At 41.4% G+C, this 18,929-nt stretch overlaps 1 protein-coding gene and 1 long non-coding RNA gene across 2 annotated transcripts; both read left to right on the plus strand.

The window, feature by feature from the left end:
• Window positions 1-1,820: 1,820 nt before the first annotated feature.
• LOC127348541 (uncharacterized) lies at window positions 1,821-5,504 on the plus strand. Its single transcript, XR_007879817.2, has 5 exons — window positions 1,821-2,764; window positions 2,972-3,057; window positions 3,208-3,312; window positions 3,880-5,199; window positions 5,398-5,504. It is a non-coding gene; the product is annotated as an uncharacterized lncRNA (long non-coding RNA).
• A 12,376-nt stretch (window positions 5,505-17,880) lies between these two features.
• Window positions 17,881-18,897, plus strand: LOC127348542 (EPIDERMAL PATTERNING FACTOR-like protein 2). Its single transcript, XM_051374535.2, has 2 exons — window positions 17,881-18,148; window positions 18,273-18,897. The coding sequence occupies exons 1-2, from the start codon at window positions 18,062-18,064 to the stop codon at window positions 18,555-18,557; spliced, it is 372 nt and encodes a 123-aa protein (XP_051230495.1). The 5' UTR covers window positions 17,881-18,061; the 3' UTR covers window positions 18,558-18,897.
• Window positions 18,898-18,929: the final 32 nt, after the last annotated feature.

Raw genomic sequence — 18,929 nt, forward strand, 5'->3', positions numbered from 1 at the left:
ATCACACGTGCATACATTGTGGGGGAGTTTTCTCTATATATATTGGTTCTACTCACATCCATTGCATTTGTTGTAGTTGTGTGAGTAGAGCCGGTTTTGATATGGACTAGTTGCTTTGTGTTACTTGACCATATCAAATACAACCTCTTGTATACAACTTATTCTCGGATAAGTTGCGTACTTGTCACTAATATTCATTATATAAACCCTCTTATTGTGGTTGTCATCAATTACAAAAATGGGGGAGATTGTAAGGGTACATTGCCCCTATGTGTTGTTTTGGTAATTAATGACAACCCCTATGGACTAATGTTTTCATTGAGTTTATATGAAGGAATATTCCATAGGTACTACTTGCTCTCCATGTGTTGGATTCAAGTATGGATGCCATGAAGATAAAGGTATACCTTGTGTATTGGCATCAAGATCATCGGTTTGAAGATACATATGTGATATGATCAAGAAGAAGAAATGAAGATGGAGTTCTTATGTGGAACTCAATATTAGCCATGCTCTATCTTATGAGAGTATGAGAAGGTACAAGGTTGAGTTTGGCAAGTTCAAGATGAGCATCTCAAGTGGATCACATGCTTGAAGTTTGCCGTCCATTTGGTAATAATGGACATGTGAAGATGTGCATCAATAGAGCTTTCCCATCATGGTGTATGGGGGAGCATTTGTGAGTCTTCACGAAGCGACGATGATCAAGTGAGGCATTCCGGCTTGAGTGGAGCTTGAAGAGCTATCATCAAGATCAAGCGGGATGCGCAAGGCAAAGTTATGGCCTTGCTAGGTTTTCCTTTTACCGGTCTCAAGGTGGTTGTTGGGAGACCGGATTATAGGATAGATAGCCGCACTATCAAGAGGGGCTTTCGGTTGGGTAACTTGATCGCATCGTCTTAGGGAGCTCAATACTTTGCATACTTTGCATATCCCTATTGCTTCTTGGTGTTTCTCTGTGTGAGGTTCTTGAGCTTGTTGCTAGCTTTACAACAAGCCCAAGTTCATCGAAAACGGAATCCGCATGCATCTTCTATTGCGTTTTCGAGTTTGGACGTCTTCACCGTTTCTTGACGGTGGGAGACTCCCTCTCTAAAATCATCTAAAATGTTCTATGAGGAGTCTCCATATTTCCAGTTTTTGTTGGGGTTCTATTCGTCGTTATCTTTCCAACAAAATTGGTTTTATGTCAATCGGGGTCCGGACACAAAAGTTATCACAGTTTTTGTATAACATGTTTTCCTGCTCTCCCGGTCAAGGTCCGGTCTGCCGCCCGGTTTGGACCGGCGGGTCCGGTCCCTGGCCCGGTCCGACCGGGCTCCCGACCGGGCGCCCCCGGCGCCAACCGAGCTCTGCGCTGACTGCAACCGGAGGGAGTACTGCGCGTCACTTCGAGGGTCCGGTCATGATCCGGTCTGTCGTCCGGTTTGGACCGGCGGGTCCGGTCTGTGGCCCGGTCTCGATCGCCCTGGACCGGACGGCCCGGCCCCAGGCCCGGTTGACCGGCCTCCTCGATGGTTTTCTCAGCCCAACTTTTTCCCAACGGTTATATTTTCTCTTGGGCTATAAATAGCCCTTCTTCCACCTTGGGCTGAGCTAGTTCTTCCCCTTTCTTCACCTCCATTGTTGCTCTTGGAAGAACTTGCTCTCCCCTTTGATTCCTCCCATAAATCTTGCTAATTCTTGGAAGAACTTGCTCTCCCCTTTGATCTCCATTGTTTGAGCTTGAAATATGAGTCAAAGCCTGAACATAGTCTGCTCAAGATTCTTCAATTTTTGTATGTGTGTTATGTGCGTTGCTTTAAATACGAGTTTTAAATCACACTCAATCTATGTGTCATGTAGCTCCTCTGTCCAACTACACCATTCCACATTAATACTCTTAAACTGATCGACACCTGACTACTGAAGCTCCCAACTGGCTTTTAGATTTCGCCTCTAACATTTTGTTAATATTTGCCTCTGATCTGGCTTATGATTCATGAGCTCTTGCCATCTAATTGGTTCAGTTGTGTTATTTGATTTAATCTCCTATGAATAAGTATCCAAAATTATTTATTTGTACTCGTGCTATGTTTTTGCTTATTTTAATTGCCTATGATTTACTCATGCCATTCCGGTCGCCGCCGGTCGCGGGCGTCGTCGTGCCAAGATCGAGAAGGAGAGTGCATGGAGGCGGGCGGCGGCGCGGAGAGTGGTGGCGGCGCGTCGCCTTGAAAACATCATCCACAACCGGCGGAACTCAAGGTCTTCGGTCAAGGGCGCCTCCCTCGCCTTGTCCTCCCCTACCTCCGCACCGGACGAGGAGGCAACAACTCCAGGGAGGCAGCGAGAGGAAGCCCTCGACCCTTCTTCCATGGCGGCACCTCCAGGCGGCTGAGTGGAGGCGGGTAGAGGGATGGAGGCACGAGGATGAGGGAGGACCAGCGAGCGTGGGTGCCACCGCCACGGCCGGCGCCAGCTTCTTCCTCCCCATCGGCCAGGCGACCTCGCTGACTCTTGCTGGCAACTTCCACCTCACCGGCCCAGGAGAGATCCCCTCCCTCAACTTCACCGTTTCCGGCCGTCCTTGAGCCGATTCCGCGGTGCAGAGTAGGCTCGAAGCAGGAGGCGGGGGTGGAGGCAGGTGGCAGCCACAGGGATGAGGTTGTAGGGATTGGTTAATTTATCCGTGGCCTAGGGTTGTGGCTCATCTCTCTCCTCCCATTGGCCTCACAAGCTAAGCTCCTTCCGACTCGTGGAGGGCTTGGTGGTCAGCGCCAAGGTAGGCAATGGATACCTCCCCTTCTCTCTATTTCTTGATGGTTACAAGAATCTGTCTCAATTTGACATGTTACTTTGTGCTTTTGTTCTTTTTTTAATCTCAGGATCTGGTTTCTTCTTGCTAAGATGAGTGGTCTCACTCTCTTTAGGTTTCCCACAGCATGTTGTTTTAATTTCTGACTCAACTGAAATTTCTTTATACCTGCAGGCAGTGGCATCTAAACCGGCCTTTTCTCTTACACCACTTGATGTGCAGCTCATCCCGCGCTACAGCTGGGAAGGAAGGCCCCCAAGGCGAGTCATTTTTCACACCCTATGCAGTATAAAATGATTGTTAGTTGCCAATTTTCATTAATTGCAGTAACACAACAACGGCAAACCATATTGGCCTTAGGTAGGTTTATCTAAACTTACAATGTATGACGGTTATTTCTTTTACTGTAGGTTTTGCAATGTATGTGTGTATGGCATATTGGCCTTCTCAGGAGTTGCTTTCTGGATTTGTTCGCTGCTCTATGGATCTATTATTTCAAGAAATGATGATATACGGTGACTTATCTCGCATCCTCTTTGGCCTTTTAACCGGTTGATTTGAATTTTTAAATGGAGTCCAATAATGTCCCTCCGTCTTAACATGCCACCCATTTATCATGCGTGGTGTGTAATTTAAGAGGGAATGAGAGCATGACATGTGCATTCCTGATTACAGGGTGTTGTCAAGAATATCTTTATTTATACACGTTTCAATACAATAAGTTATATGTGGTGTGTAATTTAAGAGGGAATGAGAACATGACATGTGCATTCCTGATTACAGGGTGTTGTCAAGAATATCTTTATTTATACACGTTTCAATACAATAAGTTATATGCTCTGTGTTAGCAGTTTATTGGTTCCATTTCATTCTGTATACAATGTTTTGTAGTAGGCTCCTTGACTAGGGGTAGCTAAAAAACCTCTTTGGCTATATACATGATGTGATCTTCGTAAGATATTTTTTCAGATTACTGAATGTTCATTGATCTTTCTTTATGCTTCACATTGCTATTTTCAAAGTATGGATGCTTAGTTTCCATTGTTTGTTTAGAGCATTTAGGAAAACTTCTATTTTTGCAGGCTAGGTGCATATGTAATGGATATTCTGGCCCGGATCCATTATTCATGCCACACTGGGGTGAGCTTCTCTCGATCTTTCAGCGTAATTGTGGTCTCTCTCTCACTGTTGCCATATGCTATGGTTTTTAGTTTTGATGGACTGATTACTGAATCTGGCTCCGAAGCATATAGAATGTAAACTGAGTTTTGAAAGGTATTCTTGTGAATAGGTGAAGTAGAAAATTGGGGTGAACCGATGGATGGCTTTAGTTTGTCTGTGTTTTCATTCCGATGTAATGTATTTATCGACAGCTTCTTGGCCAATACATTTCCAAATTAATACATTAAGTGGTTTTATTGTTTACAGGGAACCTTGATTCTTTTCCTTGGCCCAATTGTATTGTGCTTGCTTAGCTGATCATAGCTCTGCAAAACTAGGCCAAATATAGTTTGATTTACTGGAAAACTCGCATTGAAATTAGATAATGGTTCCTTGCACACCACTTTGTTTTCTCCGGATGTCATATAATAATAATAGCTACACAGTTCAACATGATGCCATATAGATCTTGATAAAATCAATCTCCGGAAGAATTTTTTTCTCTACAGAAATCTAAAGGCATTATATAAGCATGTGTTATTCTAAGTTTAACCAGAGATGAACCTTTTCTATTTGGAACAAGTAGCGATGTTCATGTAGTAGTGATCAAGATAAAAGTTTATTCCTCTTTGTTTCAAGGGTGTGGTAACCTTTTCATTCTAAGAGTTTTATGTGCAGATGCTCTTAGCCATCATTCTACTGTGCATATAAGAACAGGTTGTGGGTGAGGTTATAATGCCTGTGAGGTCATATAGAAGTTCTGTTGTCTATTAATTGATCTGCTTGCTATTTTAGTGTTCCTTATCCGAGGTACTCATCATGTTGGGTATACTCCTAATCTGATTTGCTATTTGATCATGGTGTGCATTGTTTGATCAACCCTATTAGTCTGAACATCCGACACTACGTTGTTTGGATGATGGCACTTTAATTTCCAGAAACTCGGTCTCCTATTGTTCTCATCGTGATCTTTTTTAATATCTTGATATAATATTTGTTTCTTATATATATCTTAGGGTAGAGCAAAGTCTTTGTTTGAACCCTTCTACTCTATCGAAAGGTTGATTCCTATTTGGTTGTTCAATGGTATTAACTAATTAAGCTCCTTAACAGGGATAAGTTAATTATAACTTCATGTTTCTATTTCCTTTGTCCCGTGCCAAGACACACCAATTGTGATATATTCGCTGAAGTTGGAGCAAGCATATACTATTATGAATATATACTGAGCGAACACATAGGTATTGTATATGAGGTTCCATTATACTGCTTTCAGCTTCATGAGATGATGTGTGATTAAACAAACACTTGTGCAGTAGTTGTGGCGCTTAGAGCCATGCTATTATCGTGCTTCACCTTCCCTTTATATGTTTGTATCTATTTTTATACATTGTCTTTGCAGTGAACTTTTTAATCACATGCAGCTGTTTCTTCTGTAGTGTGATCTTTTCAGCTCAAGAGCTCTTACCAGACCAATATCTTTATGCGCTAGACATTGTCTACTGACAGTATGTGAACATAGTGAGGATTGCTACCGGTGCATAGCGAGCACGGATCAGAAGCTGCTTTCAGTCAATAGAAAATCTGTGTTGCCCGAGACCAAACTCAGGGATGGGGATAGAGTTGAAGTGAGGTTTTCTTTGCATATTAGCTGGAATAATTTATCAGGTTAAGTTTGTACATAATGAGACCATCCGGTAGTAATTTTGCTGTAAATATAAGTTTTCATGCAATAAATTCAATTTTGAATTGGCACCCACCTCCTGATTTTGTACATAGTGTTATTGCCTGTGGGACAATGATATTGGACATTCTCCAAATTTCCATAGAATTTACATGTGAATTCCACCAGTCTTGCTTTTGCCTTTGTGCTGGGTGCGAAGTTGTGATAACCTTGAAGCCCATCTATAATAGTTTTTGGTTTACGTGGTACCAACTGGTTCAAAATTTTGAACCAAACTTTTTATCCCCATGCGCGCAATAAGTACGAATAAAGCTAAATCTTATAGTTTAGATTCTGCCTTGATTTTGCTATTTGCGCGATAGCGCAACGGGTCATCTAGTTAGGGATGAAGAGAGCACCTAGCTGCTGGCCGTTGATGTCGCGGTCGGCTGTCTGCTCCGCTGCCACTGGCTGCTGGCCGCTGCTCCATCGCTTCCCGCTGGTCGCTGGCTCGCCGCCGCCGCCGCTCGCCTAGGGCTGCCGCTGTGCTGACTGTTGTGTGTGCGACCGTGCGTGAGAGTGGGTTCGACCGGTTCGTGCCCTCATGGCTTGGTGGCGACGGAGGAGCATTTCCTAGTTGGGCTTCTGTATGGTCTATGGGCTAGTTGATGATATGTAAAAAACAAATTACTCAAATTCTTTGGTATTCACGTGAATACAGGGAAATACCCCCAGCGCCGCCACTGGGCCCTCTAGATACTTGTTGACAAGTAGTTACCTAGAGCGATGTATCAGGACCATCTTATGAGCTATCACTGTCCAGAATTTAGAAAAGCCGACAAGTAGTTTAAAAAGATCATCATTTTAATAGGGCAATTGAGTTGGCCTCTAGATATGTTGTATTATTTTCAACAACATTTCTCTACCACGTCTAGTGGATTTTTGTCTTCTTGTGCTGCTTCTTTCCGAGAGCATAGAATCCAGATGCATGCCCATGCATCGCATGAATCGGGAAGCAGCTTGAGAAGTTGATGCTAGAATTCAGAATCGTCAATAAGTTGAGCATCACCTTCCTCATCCTTTCCTCTGCCAAATCTTGTCGCTGCGCAAGCCTTTCGGCATATGTTTTTTCGATAAAAGATGCTTTATTACTTTGAAAACAAATTACATCCAGCCTCTGCATAACCAAGATGCACACAGCCGTTTATATGTCTCAAGTCAAAAGTCGGAAAAAAGTCAAAATACATATCGGAGCGATGAATCATATGACGCCTAGGGTGTGGGTGGGGCTTCAATCCGTAGACTATGTTACGGTTTCGTCCAAGTCTGGCGGCGACCCGACATGAATGGCGATGGCGGGCACGGTGGTTTCAACCAAGGAAGAAGATACCAGGGCAGAAACTTCAACCCTGCATATGATGGTCGTGGTGCTGGCCGTGGGCGTTTTCAACCTGGACGCGACGGTGTTGGCTCTGGTCCGGGCGGAGGCGGTGGTGGCGCTGGTCCGGGCGGAGGTCGCTTCCTTGGTAACAACAACAGGCCAAATTTCTTCCAGGGTGAATCAAGTGGCACGGTTGGAAATCGGGATGATATGGGAGGTGCTGATTTCCAAGATAATAGTGGAGGTAATGTGCCCAATTTTCGTCGTGGTTCTAATTCATATAGTTTCAGAGATAATACTGGATATGCTGGGAACCATAGCGGGAGGCAGTATAGTGGAAACAATAATCTGAGATCTGGTGGATACAATGGTCGTTTTGTGGATGGAAGAAATACTTTTAATGGGAATAATGGAAGTGCAAATTATAATAGAGCTAGTGGTAACACAGGGGATAATGTCCGAGTAAACAGTGGGGTAGATTATTATTTTTGCAGAAGATGGTTGCAGCTGTTGTGGCAGCGATCACCGTTGCTCAAAAGCCACCAGAGTTTGTTGCTCAACACGACTCGGTGGCCCGGGGTGATGCATCAGCCGCAAATCATGGAAGTACACTATCTCTGGAGGAATGCCTCAAGGTGTTTTCTTGCATACAGAGAATGTGGTGCAATATGTGGACCATCAAGCACAAGCTCAAGAGAAGGTATTAGAGGATGATGTACCAAAACAGAAGGAGGTGGAGGGGGCTGGTCCAATGAAAAAGAAGAAGATTGACAAAAATGGATGTTTTAGATGCAAAAAAGCCTGGACACTTGATTGATGATTGCACCATACCCTACTGTTTATACTGTGAATCCATTAATCATGAGTTCGTGGAATGTCACTTGTTGAAGGCTCCGAAACCATCTGTAACTTTGCATGGCTATGCTTGTGAAGAATTGATGTTTTTTGAGCTTCCATGCTCAGGCACATACAAACCAAAGGTGGACAATCCAAGACTTGCAAAGGTTACAGTCGAGGGTGAAACGATGACAATACCGGATATCATTGAAAATCCGAAGCGAATTGTGCCATATGATAATTTCAATTGGGAAGTGTATCATTTTCAGAACAACATATACAGAGTTAAACTCCCAAACACAAATGAAGTCCAGAGATTGAAAATTTTCGGTATTTATATATGTCTTGGTAGACCTTCCGAGATGACTTTTGATTACTGGTCAGCTTTGGAAGAGCCACTTTATATGTTGCCAGAGGTTTGGATGAGGGTTTCTGGAATTCCATCGGATATTAGGACTGATTTTCTGACACTATGGGGTGTGGGATCTATGTTTGGCAAGACAGTAGAAGTGGACATGGCTTTTACTTGGAAGAATAAGGTGTTGAGAATCAAGATCGGTTGTATTAATCCGTCCCTTATTCCTCTAGACTCTGATCTATTTATAAATAGAGGTTTCTTTAAATTGCATTTTGAGGTAGAGAGGGGGGTGGGAGAACATGATGCGGATATGATTGAATCTAATGGGGTCGGAAAGATGATGATGGATCTGATGAGGCGAACAAGGACAGAGAGGGGGACAATGATGGGAAGGGTAATGAGATGGACATGGATGGAGCAAATGGGCACACAGATAAGGAGGATTCTAGTAATATGGAAATTAATGAAAATGAAGGCCATAAGGGGAAACAAGTTGATCTGGATCGGTCTGAAATGGAGTTTAAATTTGGAGCCTTTGTGTCTCAAATAAACCTCTCAGGTACTAAATTACCCACCTCTGATGATCTACGTAACAATACTAATGAAATACCTATAGTGCATGTACAAAGACATATTCTTGATGACAAATCTTTGATGTTTTCCGATGCAGATTTGGATACTATTTTGGTACTACCCAAATAATTTGGTGGTGATGCGGAGAAGATTTCGGAGAAATCTGATGTTGCTCAAGAGGAGCACCTGCTGTCCCTATTGACTAAGACGGGGTACACAGGGACACGGCCCAAACTGAATTTTTGGCTGCGAAGTATTCGCCGACGCCAAGGGCTAACACAACTCCTTCATCGCCGAGGGCAGCCGCGGAGAGTGTCAAATGCATGAGGATCGATGAAGAGTCACTGCATAGGTTGTCTGACTCTGCGTCGTCATTGCATTTGACTCGAGATAAGGTAAGAAATAGTTGTAATATACATAGTATGATGCAATCATCGAATGAAATAACGAGCCCCTTTCATTTGCTTCAAAATGTGGTGCAGCAAAAAGAGGATGGACATATATCGATTGATGAACAAATAAAGACTGGGCAGTCTAATACCACTACTGTGCATACTTCAGATGTGGCAGAAACAAATGTGAAGTCTGTAGCCAAGAGTTGGGAGAATGATGATGATGTTCACAAAAACGTACAGTCTGGTACGTAACAATTATTTTGTTTATCTGGTATGGTGCCAAATAATGCTACTGTTACTGTTGACGTAACAAATAATTTGCCTATGTCGGTTTCTCCAAAGCCCTCTGTCGAGGACGTGATAGCCTCTGCAGGAATACCATGTCCTGCTGCGAACGAGGTGCGGATCAGCAAGCGAATTGGTGCCCAATCGGATGCGGATTTGACACAGATGGAGCGTGCAATGAAGAATACTCAATTGCGTAACTCTGTCAACTCAGGTAATCATCTACCTAAATTCTCTATTTTATCTATCCCTGATATAGAAATTAAGGAAAGCGTGAACCGCATGGGAATCTCTTTAGGAAAATCGTTTGATGAAGTTGCGAGTAGTATAAATGGGATAAAAAACCGAGAGGGTGAACGAACTTTATTAATAATGCAAAAAAATGCTGATGAAATTTCCAATGAAGGTTCGGCCTCCCTCATTGTTTCAAGAGCATCCAATTTGTGTGAGGATCTTCTAGATGATGAAGATATTCATGCATACTTGGTAGATCACTTCAAACATGCAGTACCGATTAAAAAAGAAAAGAAACAGAGGAGAAGGAAGGTTTATGATCTCTCCAATGTCCGCAAGAGTACAAGGAAAATTATCAAAAAACAGTACTCATAATGCAAAATTTAAAAGGTTTAAATTGGAATAGTGAGGGTTTTAAAGATACAGCTAAACACTTATTTGTTAAAGAGGCTATTCGAGATCACAAATTGGATTTCATTGCCTTATTGGAGACAGGGAGATCCAATTTCTCTATACCCTTTTTTAATCAGTTAGCCGCTAGATTTAATTTTAATTGGGTTTGTTTACCACCTCATGGTCGATCTCGAGGTATACTAGTGGGTGTAAATTCAGATACATTGCAGGTGCTGAAAGTGAGCAATGGTGACTATTGTGTCAAGTTGCATATTAAATGTAAAAAATGATGGTTTCGAATGGATTTTTGTGTCTGTCTATGGGGCTACCCAAGAGATGGACAAGTCGGATTTTCTGGCTGAATTGGTTCGAACATGTGAACATGAACCACTCCCTATGTTGGTAGGGGTGATTTCAATATTATTAGGAAAAAAGAGGAAAAAAATAATGATAACTTAAATGCCTGCTGGCCCTTTGTTTTTAATTCTATCATTGAGCATCTCAATTTGAGAGAGATTGATCTCTCGGGGAGACAATTCACTTGGGCTAATCGTAGAGACACGCCTACATATGAGAAACTAGATAGAGTTCTTGCGAGTACTTCTTGGGAACAGAAGTTTCCCTTGGTTACGGTTAGAGCCCTATCTAGAGCTAAATCTGATCATACTCCGATCCTTATTGACTCGGGTGTGAAGGCACATTTGGGAAATCAGGCTCAATTTTCCTTTGAGTTGTATTGGTTATGACAAGAAGGTTTCTATGAGATGATCGAGAAAGAATGGAACTCGGTAATGAATGGAATCTCTCCAATGGATAGATGGCTAAATAAATTGCGTCATATTAGACGATTCTTGAAAGGGTGGGCAAAAAACTTGAGCGAAAAATATAAAAAGGAAAAAAAGAGGTTGCTCTCTAGAATTGATAGTCTAGATTTGAAATCTGAAAATCAACATATTAATGTTGTTGAATGAGAGGCTCTTAACTAGACTAATGACAGTATTAGGAAATTACGAATAGAGGAGGAAACAAAATGGGCCCAGAGAACTAAAGTAAAACATATTCAAGTAGGGGGGAACAATACTAGATATTTTCACCTAATTGCTAATGGAAAGCATAGAAAAAAGAAAAAAAATTCAATTGGAGCAACAAGAAGGAACCATTGTTGGTCAGGAAAACCTAAAGATTATTCGGACCTCTAGAATCGACTAATGTATCCTTGATGGAGGATTTTGTACATGATATTCCACAATTGTCTGCTGAGGAAAATGTGATCCTAACATCTCCTTTCACTGAGAAGGAGGTATACGATACAATTTCACAGATGGAACACAATAAAACTCCTGGGCTGGATGGTTTTCCGGCGGAGTTTTATCAAATGTTCTGGGGAGTAAATAAAGTGACATTATGGCACTATTTGATCAGCTCGTTTCAGGGGATTTGCCCTGTACAAACTGAATTTTGGTGTTATCACTTTACTTCCAAAAATACATGATGCATTCCAGATTCAACAATATAGGCCTATTTGTCTTCTAAATATTTATTTCAAAATTTTCACGAAGGTAGCGACGAATCACATTACAGGGATTGCCCCAAAAGTGATAAAACCTACTCAGTCGGCATTTATGCCGGGTCGTAACATCCTAGAGGGGGGTGGTGATTTTGCATGAAACAATCCATGAATTACATAATAAGAAAATGGATGGTGTTCTTTTGAAAATTGATTTTGAGAAGGCATATGACAAGGTCAAATGGTCTTTCTTGCAACAGTCCATGCGAATGAAAGGTTTTGCTAGTGGATGGTGTAAGTTAATTGAATATTTTATGCAAGGAGGAAGTGTTGGTGTTAAAGTGAATGACGACATTGGTCGTTATTTTCAAACAAAAAATTGGGTCAGACAGGGTGACCCATTATCTCCAATGTTGTTTAATATTATAGCAGACATGCTTGCTATTCTAATCGAAAGAGCAAAGGAGGATGGTCAAGTGGGTGGTCGTATTCCTCATCTTGTCGAGGGGGGACTCTCTATCCTACAATATGCTGATGATACAATTTTGTTTTTAGAACATGACTTGCAAAAAGCGGTAAACATGAAACTAATCTTATGTTTGTTTGAAGAATTATCAGGCCTCAAGATTAATTTTCATAAGCGTGAGTTATTCTGTTTCGGAAAGGCTAAGGAGGAAGAGCAACAGTACAAATAAATTTTTGGATGTGATATTGGGGAATTACCTTTTAGATATTTAGGGATTCCTATTCATTTTAGGAAGCTTAAAATTTTAGATTGGTATCCAGTGGAGACCCGGTATGAAGGTAAATTGGGATGCTGGAAAGGAAAATTGCTATCGTATGGCGATAGATTAGTACTTATCAATTTTGTTTTAACAAGTCTTCCAATGTTCATGTTATTGTTCCTGGAAATACCCGTTGGGGTCAGGAAGCGTCTAGATTTTTATAGGTCTAGATTCTTCTGGCAATCAGATGAAGCTAAGATAAAATATAGACTCTCAAAATGTAACATAATTTGCCGACCAAAAGATCAAGGAGGTTTAGGTATTGAGGTTCTTCAGCTCAAAAATAGATGTTTATTGAGTAAGTGGCTCTTTAAAATACTAAATGAGGAAGGGGTGTGGCAAGAGTTGCTACGGAATAAATACCTAATTCAAAAAACCCTTGCTGAGGTGCAGGCAAAACCGACTGATTCCCCCTTTTGGAAGGAACTCATGCAGGTAAAAAATAATTTCTTTCAAAAAGGATATTTTAAAATTGGAAACGGTGCAACGACAAGATTTTGGGAAGATATTTCGTTAGGAGAATCCTCTTTAGATACTCAATACCCGTCCTTACATAATATCGCGAACCATAAAAATGCGGTAGTGGCTCATGTATTGGCACAAACACCGCTGAACATTGGCATCAGACGGGTCCTATCTGGTAATAAGTGGATATCATGGTTACACTTATGCCAAAGATTAATGATGGTAAATTTAAATGATGAATCAGACTGTTTTATGTGGAAACTAACAACTAATGGGTTGTTTACAGTCAAATCTATGTATGAGGATCTTATGAATGATAATACACCATACTTGCAGAAATATCTTTGGAAAATGAAAATCCCCCTAAAAATAAAAAAATTATGTGGTTCCTGAGTAATAAGGTGCTTTTGACAAAAGATAATTTAGCAAAGAGACAATGGACTGGGTGTACTAAATGTGTGTTTTGTGGAGAGCAAGAGACGGTAGTACACTTATTCTTAACATGCCCTTTTGCTAAATTAATATGGCGAACTGTTAATTTTACTCATAATCTCCCTCCGCGAACCAATATTACAAATATGTTTGGAAACTGGTTAAATGAAGTTGACAAACAATCCAAGGCTTTAATTCGCATTGGTGTATCAGCCTTATGTTAATCAATATGGAGATGCCACAATGATATAATCTTTAACAACAATAATTTTTTTAATTTTTTACAGGTTATCTTCTCCATGGTGCATTGGATCCATCTTTGGACTCTCCTATCACCACCAGAGCAGTGGGATGTCATGACTTCTGGATGCACACGGCTCAAGATGGTCGCTCGGGATATCTTGTGTCGGGCTGGCTGGCAGCATATTAGTCGACTAGAGGATGCTTAGTCGATTCATGTTGTTCTCCTTTTTTCGCTGGTTGATTCTTGTATCGACTTTACGCGATCCTTGAGATGTAATAAGTACTGAACAAAGATTACTGTTTCTCAATAAAAGGTTGTGTGCATCACAAGGATGCAGAAGCCGGGGTTTTCCCTTTTCAAAAAAAAAGCAACAAGGGTGAACTAATTGTATCAGTGGAAGTATCCCCCAAATCAGTACAATTTAATCTGTTAGGTAATTTGAATAGATCAAATGCGAGACAGACAAGGTTGAAACAATTTCAAGTACATAATCAAGTATTTCTCAAATCTCCATGGCAGTAGAAGTATCTGATAAGGATTCTGCAAAATGACTTAAAAGGCTCACAAAATAATCATTATAATTAGAAGTAGAAAAGGGCTCACAAATTAACAAATTACTAGATTAAACGCGTGCAACTTTCCTTTCAGTGCAGCGGTGCCTGCTGTGACCTGTGTTTTCTTCTGCCATTATCTATCTCAGTATTTGCGAAGGGGTTAGGCTGTATGAAAATCATGATGTCAACCCCTGTTTTATTTTCTATCCGTGTGTATGAAGTCAAGTAATTTTTTTTCCAAGGAACTGCTATTTCTTCGTTTCTTTGCTTCTTTTTATATTTGATAATTGTATGTTAATTGTGATGAAGATATGGCACGGAGATGCTCGATGCCAGATTTAGTTGTATACATCCGACACATATTGTCAGTTTATTGTCTTTACACATTTTTTAGAAGTTGCCAGGTTTTAAGATTTCATTTATAAAAACAGGGTGAGTTAGAAGTAGTTCGATGAGATCTAGAGCAGCAATATCCTAATCAGTGGATGGTAACTTTGTACTATGCATATCAGATTCAGCTAGAACAAATGTAAGTCTGTAAGGATGAAATACTGGGAGATAATATTGGCATTGCATCGTGTGTGATTAGCTCATATCTTTATGTCTGAGAGCATCTTGTGTTGTCAAACTTTGCCCCATTTCTATTGCTTACATGTGCATGGATGCTCTGTGGTTTTGCTATTTGCGCTTTGGATTTGATAGCTAGCTTGACTGCTTTCAGACTACATTATACTCAGCTGAACCATGTTGTCGTTGTTTCTGAAATTGAAAGTGGCCAGTATGGGCACACCATTGTTAAAATATGATATGCTTACTCAAACTACGTCTGTAAAATAGAACATAAGTTTAGTACCTATCTATGCTAATTGCCCGGGTAGCGCAGAGTTGTAAAAGGCGTTGGCAAATTGTATTCTAATGTTCTACGATGTGTGTTTCCATGAATTTTGTATGTGTTTGAAATTGTATTTCTTGTAGAAATAAAAAAAGCGTGCTTGGCTCTCAAACAGTTCGAGAAACGCAAAGCAAGTGCAGATAACAAGCAGAACAAAAACAGATGATAAGCGTGAAGGTACAGCAAGTGAAACTACATCGAGTGAAATAGTGCCAAAGTATCTTTATTCCTTAACCTGACCCGAAGCACTTCTTCATAGTGTGATACATTTATGGTTGTATTGTGATCCGTGCAGACTGTGTTGGTTCATACAAAGTGGATACAGATAATCATGTGACAATGTGTGCTTTCAATTCACTCATATCTTAATTGAATTTAGACAATCATGTAGTTGCAATTTAATGTTTTGCATAATGGTTGCTTCTTGGTAATTTCAAAAATGGCTATGTATTTTTAGAAAATATGCTCTCAAATAGATTTTGAGGCATTATGGTAAAATGACTAAGTATACATATTCCGGTATTTTGAGAAATGCCTTCAATTGTTATTTGACTCATTTTGAGAAATGCTCAAACAAATTATTGCATGCGTTTCTCAAAATGCCACAAATAACAATTGAAGGCATTTTTAAGAACGTCTGCGTTGATATCTTTGGAGGCATAAAATGCCTCAAATGACATTTCCCTTCCCTAACTTTTTTCTCATTTTTTCAAACGCCTCCAAATAGCACATTTTTAAGGCATTTTCAAAATGCCTCCTAACTTGGAACATGGTGGTGTGACTTTAGGGGTGTGATTGGTTGCTCGTAGGGTTTTCCTGCACATGGGGATCTTGGCTCCGTGGAAGCTGTGTGTGGGAATGCAACCTCTAATCTACGCTGTGCAACTTATTTTGTTGCTAACAATTTTTAAGCCAAGTCCCTGTTGTTTGGTTGCCTAGAATTCGCATTTCGTGAAATGGACTTGCCTTTGGTTACATCATATCATGTTTCCCGGATATGGTAACCTCGTAGCCTTTTTGGCCAGATTAACAAGTTAACAAACAATGCCCACAAGGTGTTCGACGCAATAGGAAAGTAGATGATGACAACTATATATCACATAATAAACAATGCTAACATAGTTCTAGTAGAGGATCAAAGTTTATGTTTGCACCACGATATCTCGAACTACTACTCAGTGATGCAAGACAAGTTCATCAACCGAGAGGTTACATAAATACCACCTCGCAAAATATACAAACTTGGCATCAGTTCAGATCAAACTTAGCTACTCCCAAAATATACATATTGAACGTGATGTTCACCATCAGCAACAGAACACGCACGAGAACAAGCACGCGAACAATGCTCAGGCTCCTCGGAGGTAATACTTCTTCAGGAAGACAGTAAACCAAGGCATCCTGTTTGCAGGAGCCATCACAAGATACATGTTGACATGTGTCTTGTGATCCATGACAATTGGTGACTCAGAGCACGATGGAACGCAGAGGAAGATATGGGAGCCGTTGGAACACGACCGGTGTAGATGATCTTCATCTGAGCATAGTTCTCTGGAACAAGAGGTGCGTTCATCGTACCTTGATGTGGGCAAAGTAGGTATCATCGCACATCATGATAGATGTTGTCTTCTCCACCTAAAGCACATCCTCAAGCATTTCGATTCTCATGACATGAACCACCTTGCTCTCTAGTGTCTCAGATGGTTGTAGATTTGGTTGTGTCCAATTTGGCGGCCACTGAACTTGAGAACAACCTCCGCAATTGCTTTAAGGTGCACCATCCTGAATCCCTTGTCCATTGGCACCCCATTCTTCATGAACTCACACACCTTGTTCAACACGAAGGTGGACAGAGCAACATGCTATACCATCATGTTCCTCTTTCTAATTGGGCAGGCACGGGATGTACCGGAACGGCACCGCCGGCAGCACCGTGTTCGCCAATAGAACAGGTGAGCTTGCATCAGTCGAAATCAAAGAACCATAGAGCAAACACCTTGTAAGAAAGACACTAACAATCTTCGGTGCACGCTGCCATGTACGTATAAGCGCAAAGCTGGTACAAGGAGAAGATGTACACAATGTAGAGCCAATCCTCGTACCAACTATTGCACTTCTACGTGGACCACACAACTATGTAGATCACACAACAAGGTGTTTGACGCAACTACACCACCTTCGGATCGAAGCAAACTAGTCAGGTCTTGCTGATCTCAGCTACCCAGTCTAGATCTAAGCAAAACTACCAGATCTAAGCTAGGGTTTTATGGTACTCATTGTGATCTGATAGTCTTAATGTTTCCATGGATGCACACAATTCTACCACGAAAGGAAGAAGAAGAAAAATCTATCAACAAATATAATATTTTGTAGATACCATATAAAAATATATTTCATTATCTATTTAATGATATTAATTTTATATTTTGGATGTTAATGATTTTTGGTAAAAGCTTAGTCAATCTTGACATAGTTTGACTTTCTAAAATAATATAAGCCATAAACTTTAGGGTGAAGATAGTACTATTTAACTCAAAATAAGTACAAGCTCAAACACCATTAATTAAATTCTTATCAATCCCTATTCATTTTAATATGAGGACAAGAATTGAACTGATTTAATTAATAATTACACAATAAAAGAGAAAGGAGAGAAATTATTTGTTGGCGGTAGATGGTTTTTACTAAATTAAAATTGTGATTCTTTAGTTCTTTATTTTAGATTTGCAGGCAATATAAATACACATTTCTTTTATAAAAAAACTGTAGATTCATTGGAATCGCATTCAGTCAGTACTGTACCCCGGAAGCTAGCAATCCGCCAAAAGGGCACGTAGAGTCGCAGCAGCCAGCCACAGCCCGCAATCCCCCGGCTGTTTTGTATCGCCTGTCTGTCCTCTTCCTCCGGGAATCTTCACCCGCTCGGCCGCGGATAAAACGCCCGCACGAGCATCCATTGCTACGACGAAGCCTGAAACCATCAGCTGGTCGCCAACTTTTGCCTTTCCCTTCCCCCATCATCGCCACCCCCCTTTCTTTCCTTCCCTTCCGCAGCAGCTCCACCGCGACTAGCCTTTTCACTTCCCAGCTTCCACCCATCATCAAATGGGCCAGCTCTTCCTGCTCATACTAGCCCTCCTCCTCGCTTCCACTCGCGCCGCCTTCCATGCCGACGCCGCCGCCTTCGCTGAGGTATGTCAGTGTGGTTACTACTCCCTGTCACACACTCACACATGTTCAGCGTTTTTCTGCAAGCCTGCAACTTCTTGCAATGCGATTTGTTTTGCTGATCTTGCTGTCTGTTGAATCGTCGCAGGAGAAGAGCATAGCAGGGATCAGAGGCATGATAGGGTCAAGGCCGCCGAGCTGCGCGGGGAGGTGCAGGTCGTGCGGGCACTGCGAGGCGGTCCAGGTGCCCATTTCCCCACAGGAGCTGCGGAAGAAGAAGAAGAAGAAGAAAGAGCTTGGGCTTCATGGAAGCCGGACTTCTGCATCCTACGGTGCAGGCGGGAGAGCAATGCCGTCCTCCTACGACGACCACTCCAACTACAAGCCTCTGAGCTGGAGATGCAAGTGTGGGCGCCTGATATTGAGCCCATGAATCGCTCGGATGCTCCGGTGTAGCTAGCAGGGGCTTGTCGATATTAATAGTAGTATAGGGTTTGGGCGTTTCTTGGTGATTTTGCTTCCTTCGCTGTTCTTGTATGACCAGTGATGGATCCTTTTGGTTGGAAGATTTGGGAATGGAAGGATCAAGAACTTGTCTTCTTCGTTGCGGTGGCTTGGCTATTTCCCCATGTCCTGTTGCTAATCCAAGATATAGAGGACTAATCTGAACCTCTTGGTACTTAACTAGTACATCAGTCATGTACAGCTTCCTAGTTTGATGCCGTTTTGGCTGCTGACAATACAATGTACTGCTGGCTTAGCACTGTTTGCAACTTTGCATGTTTGCAACGAGCTATGTCATGTT

Source organism: Lolium perenne, chromosome 4 (assembly GCF_019359855.2).
Source record: "Lolium perenne isolate Kyuss_39 chromosome 4, Kyuss_2.0, whole genome shotgun sequence".
Lineage (NCBI taxonomy): Eukaryota > Viridiplantae > Streptophyta > Magnoliopsida > Poales > Poaceae > Lolium > Lolium perenne.

Coding starts and splice junctions, on each gene's coding strand:
- LOC127348542 (XM_051374535.2), top strand. CDS start 18,062: ATGGGCCAGCTCTTCCTGCTCATACTAGCCCTCCTCCTCGCTTCCACT. Junction 18,149..18,272: donor ACGCCGCCGCCTTCGCTGAG/GTATGTCAGTGT, acceptor GAATCGTCGCAG/GAGAAGAGCATAGCAGGGAT.